The sequence below is a fragment of the Kogia breviceps genome, chromosome 4 (assembly GCF_026419965.1).
Source record: "Kogia breviceps isolate mKogBre1 chromosome 4, mKogBre1 haplotype 1, whole genome shotgun sequence".
NCBI lineage: Eukaryota > Metazoa > Chordata > Mammalia > Artiodactyla > Physeteridae > Kogia > Kogia breviceps.
The window spans coordinates 133769817-133786197 of NC_081313.1; the positions used below are offsets into that span (position 1 = coordinate 133769817).

The 16381-nt window shown below is 42.3% G+C and overlaps 1 protein-coding gene across 1 annotated transcript in view; it reads right to left on the reverse strand.

The window, feature by feature from the left end:
* Positions 1–2979: 2979 nt before the first annotated feature.
* Positions 2980–16381, reverse strand: part of LMAN2 (lectin, mannose binding 2) — a 51798-nt gene continuing 38396 nt past the window's right edge. Inside the window, exon 8 of the mRNA XM_059061677.2 lies at positions 2980–3799. Within this exon, the coding sequence (XP_058917660.1) occupies positions 3789–3799 (11 nt within the window). The 3' untranslated portion in view covers positions 2980–3788. The remainder of the gene's footprint in view (positions 3800–16381) is intronic.

Consider the following 16381-nt stretch of genomic DNA (forward strand, 5'->3'; position numbering starts at 1 on the left):
ATTGGAGCAGAATAGTTACAAACTGCTCTTGGCTTACTAACTGGATCCAACAGGCAGCAGCAATTTCCAGGAAGGCACTGCTGGTTGTTGGTGTGCCTGCCTCCTGTTGGCTGTTGCATCATATTGGTTTTTGTGGGGTTCTGCTAAGGAATCCCAACCTAAATTGTGGATCATGAAAAGTTGAGTTCTCCCTGAGCTGCTGCATAGGCTACAGTGTCAAGTGTCTGAGACTGAGTGCCGAGGGGCATCTTTCTCCATGTAGGCAAAGCACCCAGGGTCCAGGACAGAGTGCCTGGGAGTGTACAGGTAACTAGCTACATTACTTTCTCAGAAAGGTCCCTACAGAGGACAAGGAGTGACTGCCCTCTTGGTGCCATGAGATAAGTCTGATCCACTGACCAGGCAGCACTGACCGTTGGTGGGGCTGACTGAGTCATTTATAGAAAGTGCCTGGTGTCTGGGATATTATATGCTCCTGGGGCACTTGATAAACCACCCTTTCCCTTTGAGCTTTGCTGAGTCAAAATTCTGGCCTGTTCTGTGGAGTAGTGGGAGAGTACTCCACTACCTGCTCTCTCGAGTGTCACGGGCCATTCGTGGAGTCAGTGTGAGAGTATCCTCCTCAAGGGACGATGGCACCTTACAAGCGTCATTGTTCAGGTGGCAAACCTCTTTGCCGTTGTCTGCTTGTTACTGTCACCATTCGTCCCCTGACCCAGTGGGATGTCAAGGGCCATCCCTGGAGACCAGTGGCTCAACATTTAATGGAACAGGAACATCTGGGTCCGGCTCTCCCCAAGCCCTGAGAATGGAGTCCAATTAATGTTCACAGGCAGCAACACTGGCCTGAGAAAGGTGTGATTATCAGGAATCCAGATCTCTCAGAAATGAGGGTTTGGGTTACATCACCAGATAAGCCACCAAGACCTGTTAAGGTGATAGCTGAGGATGAGGAAAATTTACAGTGGATACTGGAAGAAGGTGAGGATGGAAACTAGCTGCAGCCCTGAGACCAACTGCAGGCAACGGTGAGTGTAGTTTGTCTCACTAACCTTCCTTTTCTAAGTTATCCTCCTGCAAGACAAGAGGCCAACAGGACCCATGGAGGAGGCCTTTCCTGAGCCTGGAGATCTGTGTGGTGCAACAGATGGACTGTCGTGGCTGTGAGTGTATGCTGGTTGGAGGGTGTGAAAATGGTCCCTGCCTCTCCCCCTCTGGACCCACTGCCAAGCTTTCACTAGAGCCCCACGTCCCCGAGCCAAAGCCTGACCACAAGGCTTTGGGTAGAAAAGCAGGCCCATTCAGGCAAGATGTGGGAGTCTCCCTTTTGGCTTGAGAACTCCTCTAATGCTTGACTGAACCTTTCTTGGAACCGTGCTGCAGTCTGAGACCTTCCCACCGGATTCTTCATTCTTCCCTCTCTCTGTGCATGGGTGTCTGGCCTGCATCTTGGTCTGAAGGCTCTCTCCACCTTCTCCTGCTCCCTGCACTAAAAAATCTCCAGCTCATCTGAGCCAGTCTTGGTATGTGCTTCTTGTGTGGACCCAAACAAATGCAGATGTGTTCCCTCATTCTGATGCAGGATACTGGGGACTGCCATTGTACTGTGACCTCCACCTGGTTTCTGTGGCCACCACCTCACAAGTTATTCCACACTCTGACAGTGTAAAGGGGCATACTTTTTTTAATGTATTTTTTTAAGTCTTTATTGAATTTGTTACAATATTGCTTCTGTTTTATGTTTTGGTTTTTTGGCCGTGAGGTATGCAGGATCTTAGTGCCCTGACCAGGGATCGAACCCACACCCCCTGCACTGGAAGGCAAAGTTTTAACCACTGGACCACCAGGGAAGTCCCTAAATGGGCATTATTTGTTGGACTCTCCAACCTCAATAATATTTAAGGAAGTTTAAAATTTTTAATACTTTTTGCTATAAAGTTCTTATGCATTTTTTGGTTAGATGTTATGATTTTTTTGCTGCTGTTATTATTATATTATCTTTTCTAGTTGATTATTGCTAGTGTTGAGAAATGCTTTTGGTATTTAGAAATTTATCTTGTAACTGGCAACTCTCTTATGAATTCCATGACTGTATTTTATGTTTTCTATATTGTCGACCATATCATTTGCAAATAGGATATGTAAATAATGACAGTTTTATCTTTCCATTTCCATACTTTTTTACTACTAATTTCCTTCTCTTGTCTTCTTATGTTGGCCAGAACTTCCACTATCATGTTGAACAGTCTTGATATTGCTGGCATCCTTTTTTATTCCCAGCCTACTAAGAATGACTCTGGGTTTGTTAAACATGATGTTTGCTATAGGTTTTTAAATAGCCTTTGCAATGTTAAGGAAATTCCTCTCCATTCCTTCTTTTTGTTTTTAAAAACTAAAAACTTGTTTTCTGCAATCAAAGAAGAAAAAGTACATTTTCTCCTTTAGGTCACTGATTTAGTGAATTACATGGATACACGTCTGCTCAGGATACACTGTTGTTATGAATACACTACATGATTTAGATAATGTGTCAGAGACAGCTAGCTCATCCTTTAAATTTATTTTCTCTTTCTTCTGTAGGAATATGACTGCCCAAATTTTGGGGGCATGCATGAATTCCCCTAAGGAAAACTATATCTCCCACTTTCCCTCACAGCTAGATATGGCCATGTGACTAAGTTCCAGCCAATTGAATGTGAGTGGAGATGAGGCAGGCAACTTCTAGATCAGGCCTTTCTAAAAGGAAAGTGTGATTCCTCTTGCTCCTTCACCTCCTTCTGTCGGCTGGAGTGTGGATGTAGTGGACAAGGGGATACCCTAGGGATCCTAGAGCCAAAAGATAGGAGCCTGGAACCAGGCCAGCCCTAGACTATTATGTGAGAGAGAGATACATTTCTATCTTGTTTACAGCGTTGGGTGGAAGGGGAGGAGAGTGTTTCAGCATCCAAACTTGTATCCCAAATAAAACAGCCAAAACGCTTTTCTAATATTTTGCTTGGGGGTTTTTCATCTATATTCACAAGTTGTACAGACTTAATAATTTTTACACACTCCTTACCTGGGTTAAACTTCAGGTTGTCTCAGTCTCTTAAAATGGATTGGGAAGCATTCCCACCTTGGGCAGGGTGCTGTGGGTTGGCTGCTCAACACGCCCCCCACCTCCCTCTCAGGGCGCCTTGCTGCTCTGCCCAGGCTAGAAACGCAGACCTTCTTGCAGCCAGAGTTCTGTCTGTAACACAGGTTTGCAGTGAGAGATGTCCAACAGGACCACAGGGGTGGAGGCCCTGCTTCCGCTGCTCTGGGTGGTAAGCACTCAAATGCCCAGTAACAAGTTTGGCGAGTGTGAAGTAGCTGTGGGACATCAAGTTTCTGTAGGTGCCGATCTGGCAGCCTCATGGCACTGGAGCAGATAACTGCAGCAGAAGTGCCTTCGTATTTGCCCTTTTCTGGAAAGAAACCTGGGTTTACTCTCTTGACCTTTTTCGAGTTGTTTCTTTTTAAATTCAATTTGAACACAGTTCATTTCTCTTTCTTATTTTCTTGTAATTTCATTTAAAACAAAATTTCCCTCTAGGTTCTGCTTTAGCTGTGTCCCACAGCTTTCCTCTATTAGTGTAGGGCTTTCATTATGATTCGTCTCTACTCGAAGTGTTATTTAATGGTTTGTTTTTAGTTTTCAGATACAAAGAATATTTAAAGCTACCTTTTTGTTGTTTTCCATGTATATTCTCCCTATTTCTTCATTTCTCTTTAAGAATGTCCATCTCTTTATCTCCTCCCAAGGTCTTCTAGGATGCTTCTGATAAAAGAAATGTTCACATATCAAGGTATGGGGAAGTCATTCTGGCTTATACATGACTTAACTTGAATTTTATGCTAACTAGAATAGCCTGTCGGTGGCCTATCAAACACACCTTATACATCTGCTTTAATTATTAAAGAAAAGGGCACATTGACCAGAAGTAAAGACTGTCCATGTTAAGAATAAAGATTAAATGCCTCCCTTCCTGGGACACCAATGCTGGTACTCCTTCAATGATAAGACCACTTGCCGGGTGCCAAAGCCATACTGACTCAATGTATATGTGCTGATCTGATTTTTTTTTTTAAACCTTTAAGGAGTGTATCCCTGATTTTTTGATGTTCTTTGTTCTGACAAGACATAAAACTGTGCTAAAAACCATGGTTCTCCAGAGCCATTCCTCAGAGTAATCTGTGAGGCTGTCTTCTGGGCTAGAGTCCTCAGTTTGGCTCAAATAAAACTCTTTTCTATTCCTATTATAGATTGTTTATTGATTATTTTTGTCCACAGTTCTTTGATTGTATCTTTCGATTTGCTAGTTTGTTGAATCCACGTTGTTACTCAACCCATCTACTGAGTTCCTTATGTCAACAATGACAAGTTTCAGGCCCTATATCTCCAGGTGGTTCTTTCTAACTGCTTGTTCTTTCTTCATATGTCCGGGATCCTCCCTGGTCTGAGGAAATCCTTTACTCTGGCAGTCCTATGTGGTCGACTTCACTAGCACAAGTTGTTCCAATATCCTCTTTGCAGTTCCCTGAGTCTCAGGTCCCTGAGAACCCACCCCCACCCCCGGCCCAGGGTCATGGCGGATCCCACCTGCCTGGGAAAGGAGGCCCACGTGAGCCTACTGTCAGCTTTTCCCTGATGGTGAGCCTGCTGTGGAGGAGACCACACCTCAGGACTGAGGGCCTGTAGGGTACATTTTAGTCCAATCGTTCCCCATTTTCTCACCCGCCCTTACCAGACCTGATTCACTCCTAGCTTCCTCCCTGCTCTCACTGCTGTGAGTGACCTGTTCTGTCTGCAAGCCCTGAGATCACTCAAGGTCAAGGAATTGAAAATTCAAATGCTTAATTTTAAAAATTCATTTTTCCGGGCTTCCCTGGTGGCGCAGTGGTTGAGAGTCCGCCTACTGATGCAGGGGACGCAAGTCCTGCCCCGATCCGGGAGGATCCCACATGCCGCGGACCCACATGCCGCGGAGCGGCTGGGCCCGTGAGCCATGGCCGCTGAGCCTGCGCGTCCGGAGCCTGTGCTCCGCAACGGGAGAGGCCACAGCAGTGAGAGGCCCGCGTACCGCAAAAAAAAAAAAAAAATTCATTTTTCCTATTGGAATTTCCCTCAGTGTTTTCTCTCTTGAAAAAATTTAAACCTATAGAAGAGTTGAAAGAATAACATAATAAACGTCCATATACTCTTTTTTTTTTTGGCCGTTCCACGCAGCTTCTGGGGATCTTAGTTCCCCGACCAGGGATTGAACCCCAGACCCTCAGCAGTGAGAGTGTCAAGTCCTAACCACTGCATCGCCAGGGAATTCCAGCACCCATATACTCTTGATTCAGATTCATTGATTATTAAACTTATGCAGGTGGTTATCTGGGGAGAGTGGCGCTCCTGGAGAGGATGTGGATGCTGCTCATCCTTGCCCTAAGGAGCTCTTCCATCTGGCTGTTCCTGAGTTATATCCTTTTATAGTAAACCAGTGATGTAGTAAGTAAAAAAAATAAAATAAATAAAATTATGTGACATGATCCCCTCTCCCCTGCTTATACAAAAGATAGCTTACTATACGCTTTCTTTTGAACATTGCTTTAGTTGGATAAATACTAGAAATCACCCCATATCAACTTACAGAGATCTTCCTCACTTACACACACACACACACACACATAATGCACATTATATAATCTTCTGTTCCAATTAATCTACACTTACTAATATAACTGATACTTTGGTGTCAACTCTCTTATACCATGTCATATTCACTCTGTATTATTTTTATATCGTTTCATTCTCTGTATGATTGGTTTGCTTTTGTATTTCTTTTGGAAGTGAGGGGATTTGAATTTCAGTTCTAGTGGTTATTTTTCAGTTAATTACTTCTACGAGGCCCTCAGGCCCTTGTCCTTATTTGGGTTTCTGCTATTTCATTTGCCAGCTCTGAATGCCATCTTTGGACGCCCACCTGTTTTGTCTGTGAGAATCAGTGAGCTCACTGTGCTTTCCCCTCGCTCTTCCCATCCCCCACTGTTCAGTTACTGTCATACAAGGTTTACATACATTTTCTCCACGCTTCATCCCTTTTTTGTTTTACACTTTGACCCACAAATAACATATTCCAGGCAACAAGAGTTCTTTTGCCAGTTTCTCAAATCATCTCTTTGTTGAATAAAGTTTATCCTCAAGAAGGACCTGTGAATACAGTATTCCCTGTTTCTGTATTTTTAAAGCTTTTTTTTTTTTCTAGGATCTTAATGCTTAAAGGATAACCTGGTTGCATATAAAGTCATTGGTTTACACTCTCGTACATTGAATTTCTTAAAAATGTTGCTCCCTTTTGTCTTGCTTTGTATGATATTCCCAAGAAGTCTTTGTCTAACCCCAAAATCACAAAGATTTTCTTCTAGACATTTTATAGTTTTAGGTTTTACATTTAGGTTGATAATCCATATACAAAATTATGTTTATATATGGAGCATCAACCTAAATGTAAAACTGTGTGGATGTCCAGTTGTTCCAGCACCATTTGTAAAAAGACTATCCATTCTCCATTAAATTACTCTTGTACCTTTGTCAAAAATCAATTGATCACATATGTGTGGATCCATTTCTAGATTCTATTGTCTTCCACTGTATGCTCATCCTTTAGCCAATACCACAGTGTCTACTATGGCTACTACTATAGCTTTAGAATAAGTCTTGAAATCAGGGGCAATGAGTGCTCCAACTTTGTTCTTATTTTTCAAAATTGTTTGGGCTGTTCTAGATCTTTACTGTTCCATTTCAATTTTAGAAGCAGCTTTTCAATTTCTACAAATAAAATTGCTGAATTTTTTGGTGAGATTGTATGCCTCTATTGATCAACTTACAAAGAATTGAAATCTTAACAATATTGAGTTTTCTCATTCATGAATACTATATATCTCTTCATATATTGAACATTTCTTTGATTAGTCCCACAGATATTTTGTAGTTTTCAGCATACAATTCTTACATATATTTTGATAGATTTTTTTCCCTAAGTATCTTACAATTTTCAGCACTAAATTCAATTTCCAAGTGTTTGTTGCTAGTGTGTACAAATAAATACAACTGATTTTTTTTTTATTTTGACCGTGTAACCTGTAACTTTGCTAAACTCACATTGATTTTAGTAATTTTTTGTGGAGTCTCTGGGGTTTTCTAGGTAGAACTACAATCATGTAGTTTGTGTTTTTTATCTTTATAATCTATGTCAGCGGTCCCCAACCTTTTTGGCACCAGGGACCAGTTTCGCGGAAGACAATTTTTCCATGGATGTGGTGGGCGGGCAGGGGGGGAAGGTGGGGATGGTTTGGTTCAGGTGGTAATGTGAGCGATAGGGAGCGGCAGATGAAGCTTCACTCGTTGGCCAGCTGCTCACCTCCTGCTGTGTGGCCTCATTCCTAACCTGCAGACCGGTAGCAGTCCGCGGCCTGGGGGCTGGGGTCCCCTGATCTATATGACTTTATTTTTTCTTGCCTTATTACATTAGCTAGTACTCCCAGTACGGTGCTGAATAAAAGTCATGAGACTGGACATCCTTGCTTTGTCCCTGAACTTAGTAGAGAAGCATCCAGTCTTTCACCAGTAAGTATAATGTAGCTGTAGAAATTTCATAGATTCCTTTATCAGGTTGAAGAAGATTTCTTGTTTCTCGTTTGCTTAGTTTTTTAATCACAAATCATAATGAATTTTGTCAAACATATTTTCTGCAGCTTTTGACATGATCATATGATTTTTATTCTTTGGTCTGTTGATATAGCAAATTACAATAATTGATTTTATAATGTTGAACCAACCTTGCATTTTTGGGATAACTGCCTCCTTCCTTTGGTCATAATGTATTATCCTTTTTATACATTGCTGCATTTGTTATTTAGAAGCTTGCATGTTTATTCAGAAGATTTTTAAAATTTCCAAATATTGGGGAATTTTCCAGATATTTTTCTGTGAATTATTTCTAATTCAGTTCCTTTGTGGCCATAGACCATATTTTCATGATTTAAATTCTTTGTTTCATAGCCCAGCAGTCTATCTTGGTAAATGTTCCACATGTACCTGTTTTCAGAATATGCATTCTGCTGTTTTCAGGAAAGTGTTCTATAAATGTTAGGCCAAGTTGATAGTGTTGTTCAGGTCTTCTTTATTATTACTCTGTTTTTTTTTCTGTTTAATTTTTAAAGAGTGTCTTCAAGTATAATTGTGAATTTCTCTATTTCTCCTTTGAATTCTATCAGTTTTGCATCATGTATTTTGAAGGTTCATGTACATATAGGATTGTTATGACTTCTTGATAAATTGATTGTCTTGTCACTGACCCTAATTATCCCCAGTTATAATCCTTATAATGACATCTACTTGGTCTAATATTTATATATCCAATCCAATTTTTTTAAACTGGAATGTGGTTGATTTACAATGTTGTATGAGTTTCAGGTGTACAGCAAAGTGAATCAGTTATACATATACATATATCCACTCTTTTTTAGATTATTTCCCTATATACATCATTACAGAGTATTGAGTACAGTTCCCTGGGCTATACAGTAGGTCATTATTAGTTATCTATTTTATATATAGTAGTGTGTATATGTCAATCCCAATCTCCCAATTTATCCCCCCCAACCTTTCCCCTCTGGTAACCAAAAGTTTGTTTTCTACATTTGTGACTCTATTTTTGTTTTGTAAATAAGTTCATTTGTACCATATTTTTAGATTCCACATATAAGCCCAATATTCCTTTGATTAATGTTTCCATCCTCTTACTTTTAACCTACCTGTGTCTACATATTTAAAGTGTATTCCTTGGGAATTTCCTGGTGGTCCACTGGTGAGGACTCAGTGCTTTCACTGCCAAGGTGAGGGTTTGATCCCTGGAAGGGGAACTAAGATCCTGCAAGCCAGGATTGCACACCAAATTCTTGGTGTGGCCAAGAAAAAAAGTGTATTTCTTGTAGAAACCAAAGAGTTAGGTTTGCTTTTTTATTTAATCTAATAATTGGATACGTTTTGGGGCTAGCAATTGTCTTGTTTAGACCATTTACATTTAATGTAATTAACAATATTGCTGGATTTAAAGCTACATCATTAAAGTTGTTTTCTATTTGTTCCATCTGTACTTTTTGAATTAACTTCTGAGTTTTTTTAATGACTGTATTTAGTTTCATTATTAGCTTATTATACTTAAAAAAAATACTGGTTGCCCTAGGGTTTTCAATATATATATTTTGATGTATCACAGTCTACCTTTAGATAATATTGTGTCACTTCACATACAGTGTAAGAAACTTACAAGAGTATATTTCCAGTTCCTTCCTTCCATTCTTTGTGCTATGGTTTTCATACATTTTACTTTTACATATGGTATCAACTCCAGAATATAGTGTTACTCTTTTTGCTTTGGATAGTTATTTACTTTCTAACATGATTAAAATGAGAAATATATATATTTTCTACCTTTATTTATTTTTACCATTCTGTTACTCTTCATTTCTTTGGGTTGACCAAAGTTTCTTTCAGTTATCATAATCATATTCCTTCTGCCTGAAGAACTTCCTTTAATATTTCTTGTAATGCAGATATGCTAGCAATGAATTCTCTCAGCTGTTGCTTGTCAGAAAAATTCTTTACTTTCACTTTTGAAAGATATTTATACTGGGTATGGCAATTGGGGTTGACAGCTTTTTATCTTTTAGTACTTCAAACATGTTGTGCATCTATTCTGGCTTACATAGTTTCTGATGAGAAGTATGCTATAATTCTTATCTTTGTTCCTCTGTATGTAATGTGTCTCTCCCCCACCCACTGCTTTCCAGATTTTCTCCATCTTTGGTTTTCAGCAGATTTACTATGTTGTTTCTCTGTATTTGTTTTTTATTCTGAAGGGGAGAAGCCTTAGCCTGCTTGGGGTTCTCTGAATTTTGTGGATATGTGGCTTGATGTCCCTCATCAGTTTTGGAAAATTCTCAGTCATTACCTTTTCAAATATTTCTTCTGCCACTTTTCTCTCTTCTCCTTCTGGAACTCCAGTTACACAATGTTAGACCACTTGATATTGTCTCATACTCATGGTTACTCTGTTCTGTTGTAATTTTTTTTCCTACCTTTTTTCTCTTTGAATTTCTGTTTGGATGCTTTCTACTGATCGATTTTCAAGTTCACTGAGTCAATCTGACTAGTGAATCCACTGAAGGAATTCTTCATCTCTGATTTCATGGTTTTTACTTCTAGTATTTCCATTTGACTTATCCTTTTGGTTCTGTCTCTTCTGAAGTTCCCCATCTGTCCTTGCATGTTGTATACCTTTTCCACTATATCTTTAACATACCATAGTTAGAGTCTCTGTCATCTCTGCGTCTGGTCTGTTCACAGCTTTATCTCTTAACAACGGATTGTTTTATTCTCACTTTTTTTGTTTACTAATAATTTTCTTATTGAATAATAAGACATCAAGGGTAAAACAGAAGAGACTTCAGTAAATTGTTTTTATACCTGGAAATGGCCACACCTCTTCTTCAGTCAGTCTGTTAATATGGTGACTTAAGTCCAGCTAGGCAGGAGTTGGGCTGGGATTGCATTTTACAGTTGCTCCTTTTACCTTAAGTGTACCACAGGTTTCAAATTCTTCTAGCAGAGGGCTGCTGGTGCCTAATGCTTAGGATACTGTTTGAAATGCCAGAGAGGTTTTTCTTAGTATTCCTTATTCCCCGAGCTTTCATCTTTTCCTACCCACCTGCGCCACAGAGATGGTCTCTCTTATCTTTTTGCCCCTTCCTCAGTGATAGGCCGCTATTTCTCTGACTGGATGCTATGCTTGTGGTGGGGCAGGGAGCTCTTCTGTTGTCCTGGTCCACATGCAGACTTAGGCAGGTCCTATGTGCTTGGGCCTTGGGGATGTAGCTTCTTTTTTTTTTTTTGGCCGCATTGGGTCTGCATTGCTGTGTGCAGGCTTTCTCTAGTTGTGGTGAGTGGGGGCTACTCTTTGTTGCAGTGCACGGGCTTCTCATTGCAGTGGCTTCTCTTGTTGCGGAGCACAGGATCTAGGTGTGAGGGCTTCAGTAGGTGTTGCCCTCAGGCTCAGTAGTTGTGACTCGCGGGCTCTAGAGCGCAGGCTCAGTAGTTGTGGTACACGGGCTTAGTTGCTCCACAGCATGTGGGATCTTCCTGGACCAGGGATCAAACCCGTGCATTGGCAGGAGGATTCTTAACCACTGCACCACCAGGGAAGCCCGAGGATGCACCTTCTAAGCATCCCTGGCCCTTCTCCCTGTGGCACTCAGAATCTGCTTAATATTGTGGTTGTTCTTTGGAGGATTTTCCCGTCCCTCCCCCAGTGATAGTAGACCTCTGCTATCTCTTGGGATTATAAGCCCAAGAGAGTTGCTTGCCTGTATCAGTCAGGGTCTGGCCAGAAGACCAAAACCAAACAGGGAAATGTGAAAAGAGAAAGCTTAATATAAAGAATTATTAACTATTTACAGGGAATTAACTACTAATAGAAAATAAAAGAGAATTCTAAAGAATACCCTAGGCTGAGGGAGAATACCTATGGATGGAACAAACTTAGTTGGGGGGATCCTTTATCCAAGGCTGGAATTTAGACACCCCTGGAGAGGGTGTGACTGCAGCTCACTCGATGGTGAAGAATGTCATTGGCCTGTCTCAGGCCACAGCTGGTCCACATCTGCTGGACCGAGGGTGGTAGGCAGGTAACCACTGGCCAGAACTAGCAAGCTGGAAGCCCATGCTCAGGTCCTGGTGGGCCATAGACAGTAGGCAGGTAACTGTGAGCTGTAACTTGCTACAAAATTTTCTGGAAGGCAAGCACCCCTGAATGTCTTGCACACAAACTGCTGCACTGTTGGAGCAGAAGAAAAAAGACACATCTTGTCCATGAAGAGAAGCCCCTTCCTCCCATAGTATCTGTCCAGCTCTTTCTACTGACATAGCTTATTATCATGGCAGAGGACAAAGAAAAATGTCTGCAGGGTCCAGCTCCAATATTCCAAGCAAGGCAGTGAAGGCTGGATTTGGAGCTAAGATGCAATAAATTGATAACTGACACAGTCTACCTCCTGGCTACTCAGCTTCCACAGGCAGACTTCTATATAGATTAAACTTCTGTATGACAACAAATCAACTCTGCATTCCACCAACATACAGCTGTCCTTTCTACAAGGGAAGAAGTTATTATCACTCTTTCCTCAGCACAAGAAGAAGCACTGTCCCAACAATCACCGTATCCATTACTGGCTATAGTAATTGCTCCTCAAACTCAGGTCACAGACCCACTGAATATTCTATTACCTAAAGAGTAAATTGTAAACTTAATCTCCAACCATTTGGGCATAATAACTGGAATAAAGAAAAACAAGAGGGACTTCCTTGGTGGCACAGTGTTTAAGAATCCGCCTGCCAATGTAGGGGACACGGGTTCGAGCCCTGGTCTGGGAAGATCCCACATGCTGCGGAGCAGCTAAGCCCATGTGCCACAACTACTGAGCCTGCGAGCCACAACTACTGAGCCCATGTGCCACAACTACTGAAGATCATGTGCCTAGAGACCGTGCTCCGCAACAAGAGAAGCCACTGCAATGAGAAGCCCGCGCACTGCAACAAACAGTAGCCCGCTTGCTGCAACTAGAGAAAGCCCACGCATAGCAATGAAGACCCAACACAGCCAAAATAAATAAATACATAAATAAAACTTTTTTTAAAACTAAAAAAAAAAGAAAATAGCATATACAAATAAACACATATAGACATCAAAAAGAAGACCTGCAAAGCCACTATAGTCCTCATTATTGGGCATAATTATTGGTATAATGAGTCATGTCCCTTCCACACCTTGATTTTCAGACTCATAGCTCTGGGGGTAACAGCACCATATAATGGCCTCAGAATTCTGTATGACAGAACCCCATTCTTTCGCAGTGTTGTCTCCCAGAAGGTACCATAGCTAAGTCTTCAGAGAGCCATTCCACATTTCCACTGGGTCAGCCACTCCTGGGTGACAGAGTATGTGGCAAGGCTGTGACAGAGAAGAACAAACCTGAGTGCATATTGGATCTATTCCTATAGCTCTAACCTTTGTGCCCTTTTGCCTGTGCTTAGTCATGCTGGTTCTGAACCTTTGTGAAGGATTGTTGCCTATAGCCTGAAATATACATAATAGTCCTTTCTCAATGCTCTGCCTTCCAGGCTTGACCTTTAAAGGTATAACAATTTTCCATTCATATAGAGATAAAAAGTTGCAGAACAGAAAATAACAATTGTCTTGTTGGAGGTTTACAGGAACATTGCAACCAGACTTATGAGGAGAGCTGCAAGAACAAAGGATTAAGGGAATATGGCACCAAGAAGTCTACAACAACCAGTCACACACCCCACATCCCCTTTTAGAATAAAAGAAGCCTGAATTCTAACTCAGGTAAAATGGTTCTTTGGGACCGCTAGTCCACGATCTTCTCAATCTTCTGGCTTTCCGAATAAAGTTGCTATTCCTTGCCCCAACGCCTGCTCTCTCGATTTATTGGAGCAGTAGGGAGCTTGGACTTGGTAACAAGACCAGTAGTGGGGCCCAGTGCTGCTGCTTTGCTGTGGAATTAATTCCTTGGTCAGAAGCAACGCTGTGCAGAGTACCATGACAGTGGGTAGATCATTGCGAGTCCAGAATAGTGGAACTGAAAGAAGTATCAGGGGCAAGGAAGACACATCTAGTCTCAGATCTACATCGAGGGTTTGTGTCTATTTCAGTAAGGGTGAATTTCTGTCCCCTCTGTGATAAGACATACACTGTAATCAAACAGAAACCAGGTGGATGGCTACTCCTCCTTCATCAGGGACTCAGGGCTGGTCTCTGCAGTTGTCATATGGGTCACTCGGTGGCAGCATTACCCCAGTCAGGTGTGGGCAGGGGAAGTCCATGGTACTGAACCCTGCACAGGCTCCACTGCTGCCACTATGGCCACTTTGCTCATGGGTCCATTGAGCCTGTAGTGGCTGGGAAAATGTTGATGGACACCCACAGAATGTGGCATTTTTTCCACCTGATTATGAAGGGCCTCCTCTGCACGGATGCCCTTTTGTGGGCATCCACACAGAACACAAAAACCTTCACAGTCTGTTCCCTTCCAAAATGTCCATACATATACTTCTTCTCCAGACATCCTCATTATTAATTTTCCCATTCTGATCCTCTTAAGACCATGAGAATCCAGCCAAATCATTAGCCACTGCCCGTACATCAGGTTACACCCATTATTCTGGCCATTTCTCACTCCAGACAAAATGCACAATCAGATGTGCTGCCCAAGAGGATTTCTCTTCACCACTGATCCCAATTCTGGAGGGTCAGAGTCAGAGAAAAACAGATTTGAAGATGTTATACAATTGGTTTGAAGATGGAGGAAGAGGTTATAAGCCAAGTAATGCAGGTGGCTTCTAGAAGCTGAACAAGGCAAGGAAATGGATGAGCCCCTAGAGTGTCTAGAAGGAACCCAGCCCTGCTGTCTCCTTGATTTAGCCAGTGAGATTTCTGACCTACAGTAGGGTTGTAGCACTGGAGCTGTCCACTTCTGGATGCCAAAAGCTTCCCATGCAGACCATCAAGTTCTTTCTCCCTCGGTCAACTGGTCAACTGGCCATGAAGAATTCCCATGAGGTCACAGGCCTGGACTGAGGGACAGGAAGCAATGCAGCAGGAGTTGGCAGTGAAGGAGTCCAAGCCACCTCCTTGTGTACCCTACATGCACCTTTGGACATGCCCAGGCTCACTCTCCGATCTGCCGTTGCCACTGCTGCTCTATTGCTGCTGTGCACACCCAACTTTACACATAAGGAAAACAATGCCAAGTTTGTCATGGGAAACTCAGGCTGCATCATCACCTGATGTCCCATGGTTTGGCCTTTCTGACCCAAAGCCAGAAGCTGTTTCTCAAAAGGAGAATGGTTATATGAAAAGGAGGGGGTGAATTTGCTCTAAAATCCTGAGGTCTGTGCTATAATTGTCCTCTTGGTGCTTTCCAGAAGCTCTGCACAGCATTCCTATTTGCCACAGACATTGCAAGTGTCATTTGATTCTGCTGGATCATGAGGCCCAAGTGTTGGAGCAGATTTTACTGCTGCACAGGCTGCCATTGCTCTGGTCTCCTCTCAAAACTGGGAGCTTTCCAGGTGGCTCTCAGTTGGGCAAAGGATCACACACAAACATGGTGTGTGTTGTCTCCCCAATCTGAAAAGACTTACCAAGAATTGTGCCTCTTTTTTTTTGGTGGTAGGTTGTGTAAGGTACATTTGTCTTTTATCTGAGAAGAGATATCTTGACACGCTCCAGATCATCAAAGCCCCCAAGTGAGGAAGTGGTGGACCCCTGAAATTTTATGAGGTTTATTGCTCAGCATATGACTTGTGTACATCTTATTAAGATATCTAAAGTATTTGCTGTTTCCTGTTCATCAGACCGATCAGCATCATGCCAACGTAGAGGATCATTGTGATGTTTTATGGGATGTCAAGGTGGTCAAGCAGTCTATAGATTATATTATGGCAGAACAGGAGAGCTGACATGGCCCTGAGGCAAGACTGAAGGTGAGCTGTTGGTCTGAGCAGGTGAAAAAAACTGCCCCTGGAGGTCCTTACAAATTGGTATAGAGAAAAAGGCATGAGCTAGATCAATAGCTACCAAGTGCCAGGAGCTGTGCTGACTTGCTCCAGTGAAGATGCTACACCTGGGACAGCAGATGCAATCTGAGTCACTACTGGATTAAGTTTATGACAGGCCAGTCATTCTCCAAGTTCCATCTGACTTCTGCACCTTCCAAACAGCTGAGTGAAATGGGGATGTGGCAATAACCTCTGCAATTACCCCTGGGATGCAGTATTGTTTCTGTGTTCTTATTTTGGTACAGAGGGGAAGTTTCTGGTGCTTACACTTAGTTCCCTACCATGGCAGCTTTCACTCCATGGGTCAGGCAGCCAAAATCAACATTCTTCCAGTTGCCAGCTGTGTCTTTTCCAATTATACATTCAAGAATTGAAGAAGGGGCTTCCCTGGTGGCGCAGTGGTTAAGAATCCGCCTGCCAATGCAGGGGCCACGGGTTCGAGCCCTGGTCTTGGAAGATCCCACATGCCGCGGAGCAACTAAGCCTGTGCGTCACAACTACTGAGCCTGTGCTCTAGAGCCCACAAGCCACAACTACTGAGCCTATGCTCTAGAGCCCATGAACCACAACTACTGAGCCCATGTGCCACAACTACTGAGCCCACATGCTTAGAGCCCATGCTCCACAACAAGAGAAACCACTGCAACGAGAAGCCTGTGCACCGCAACGAGG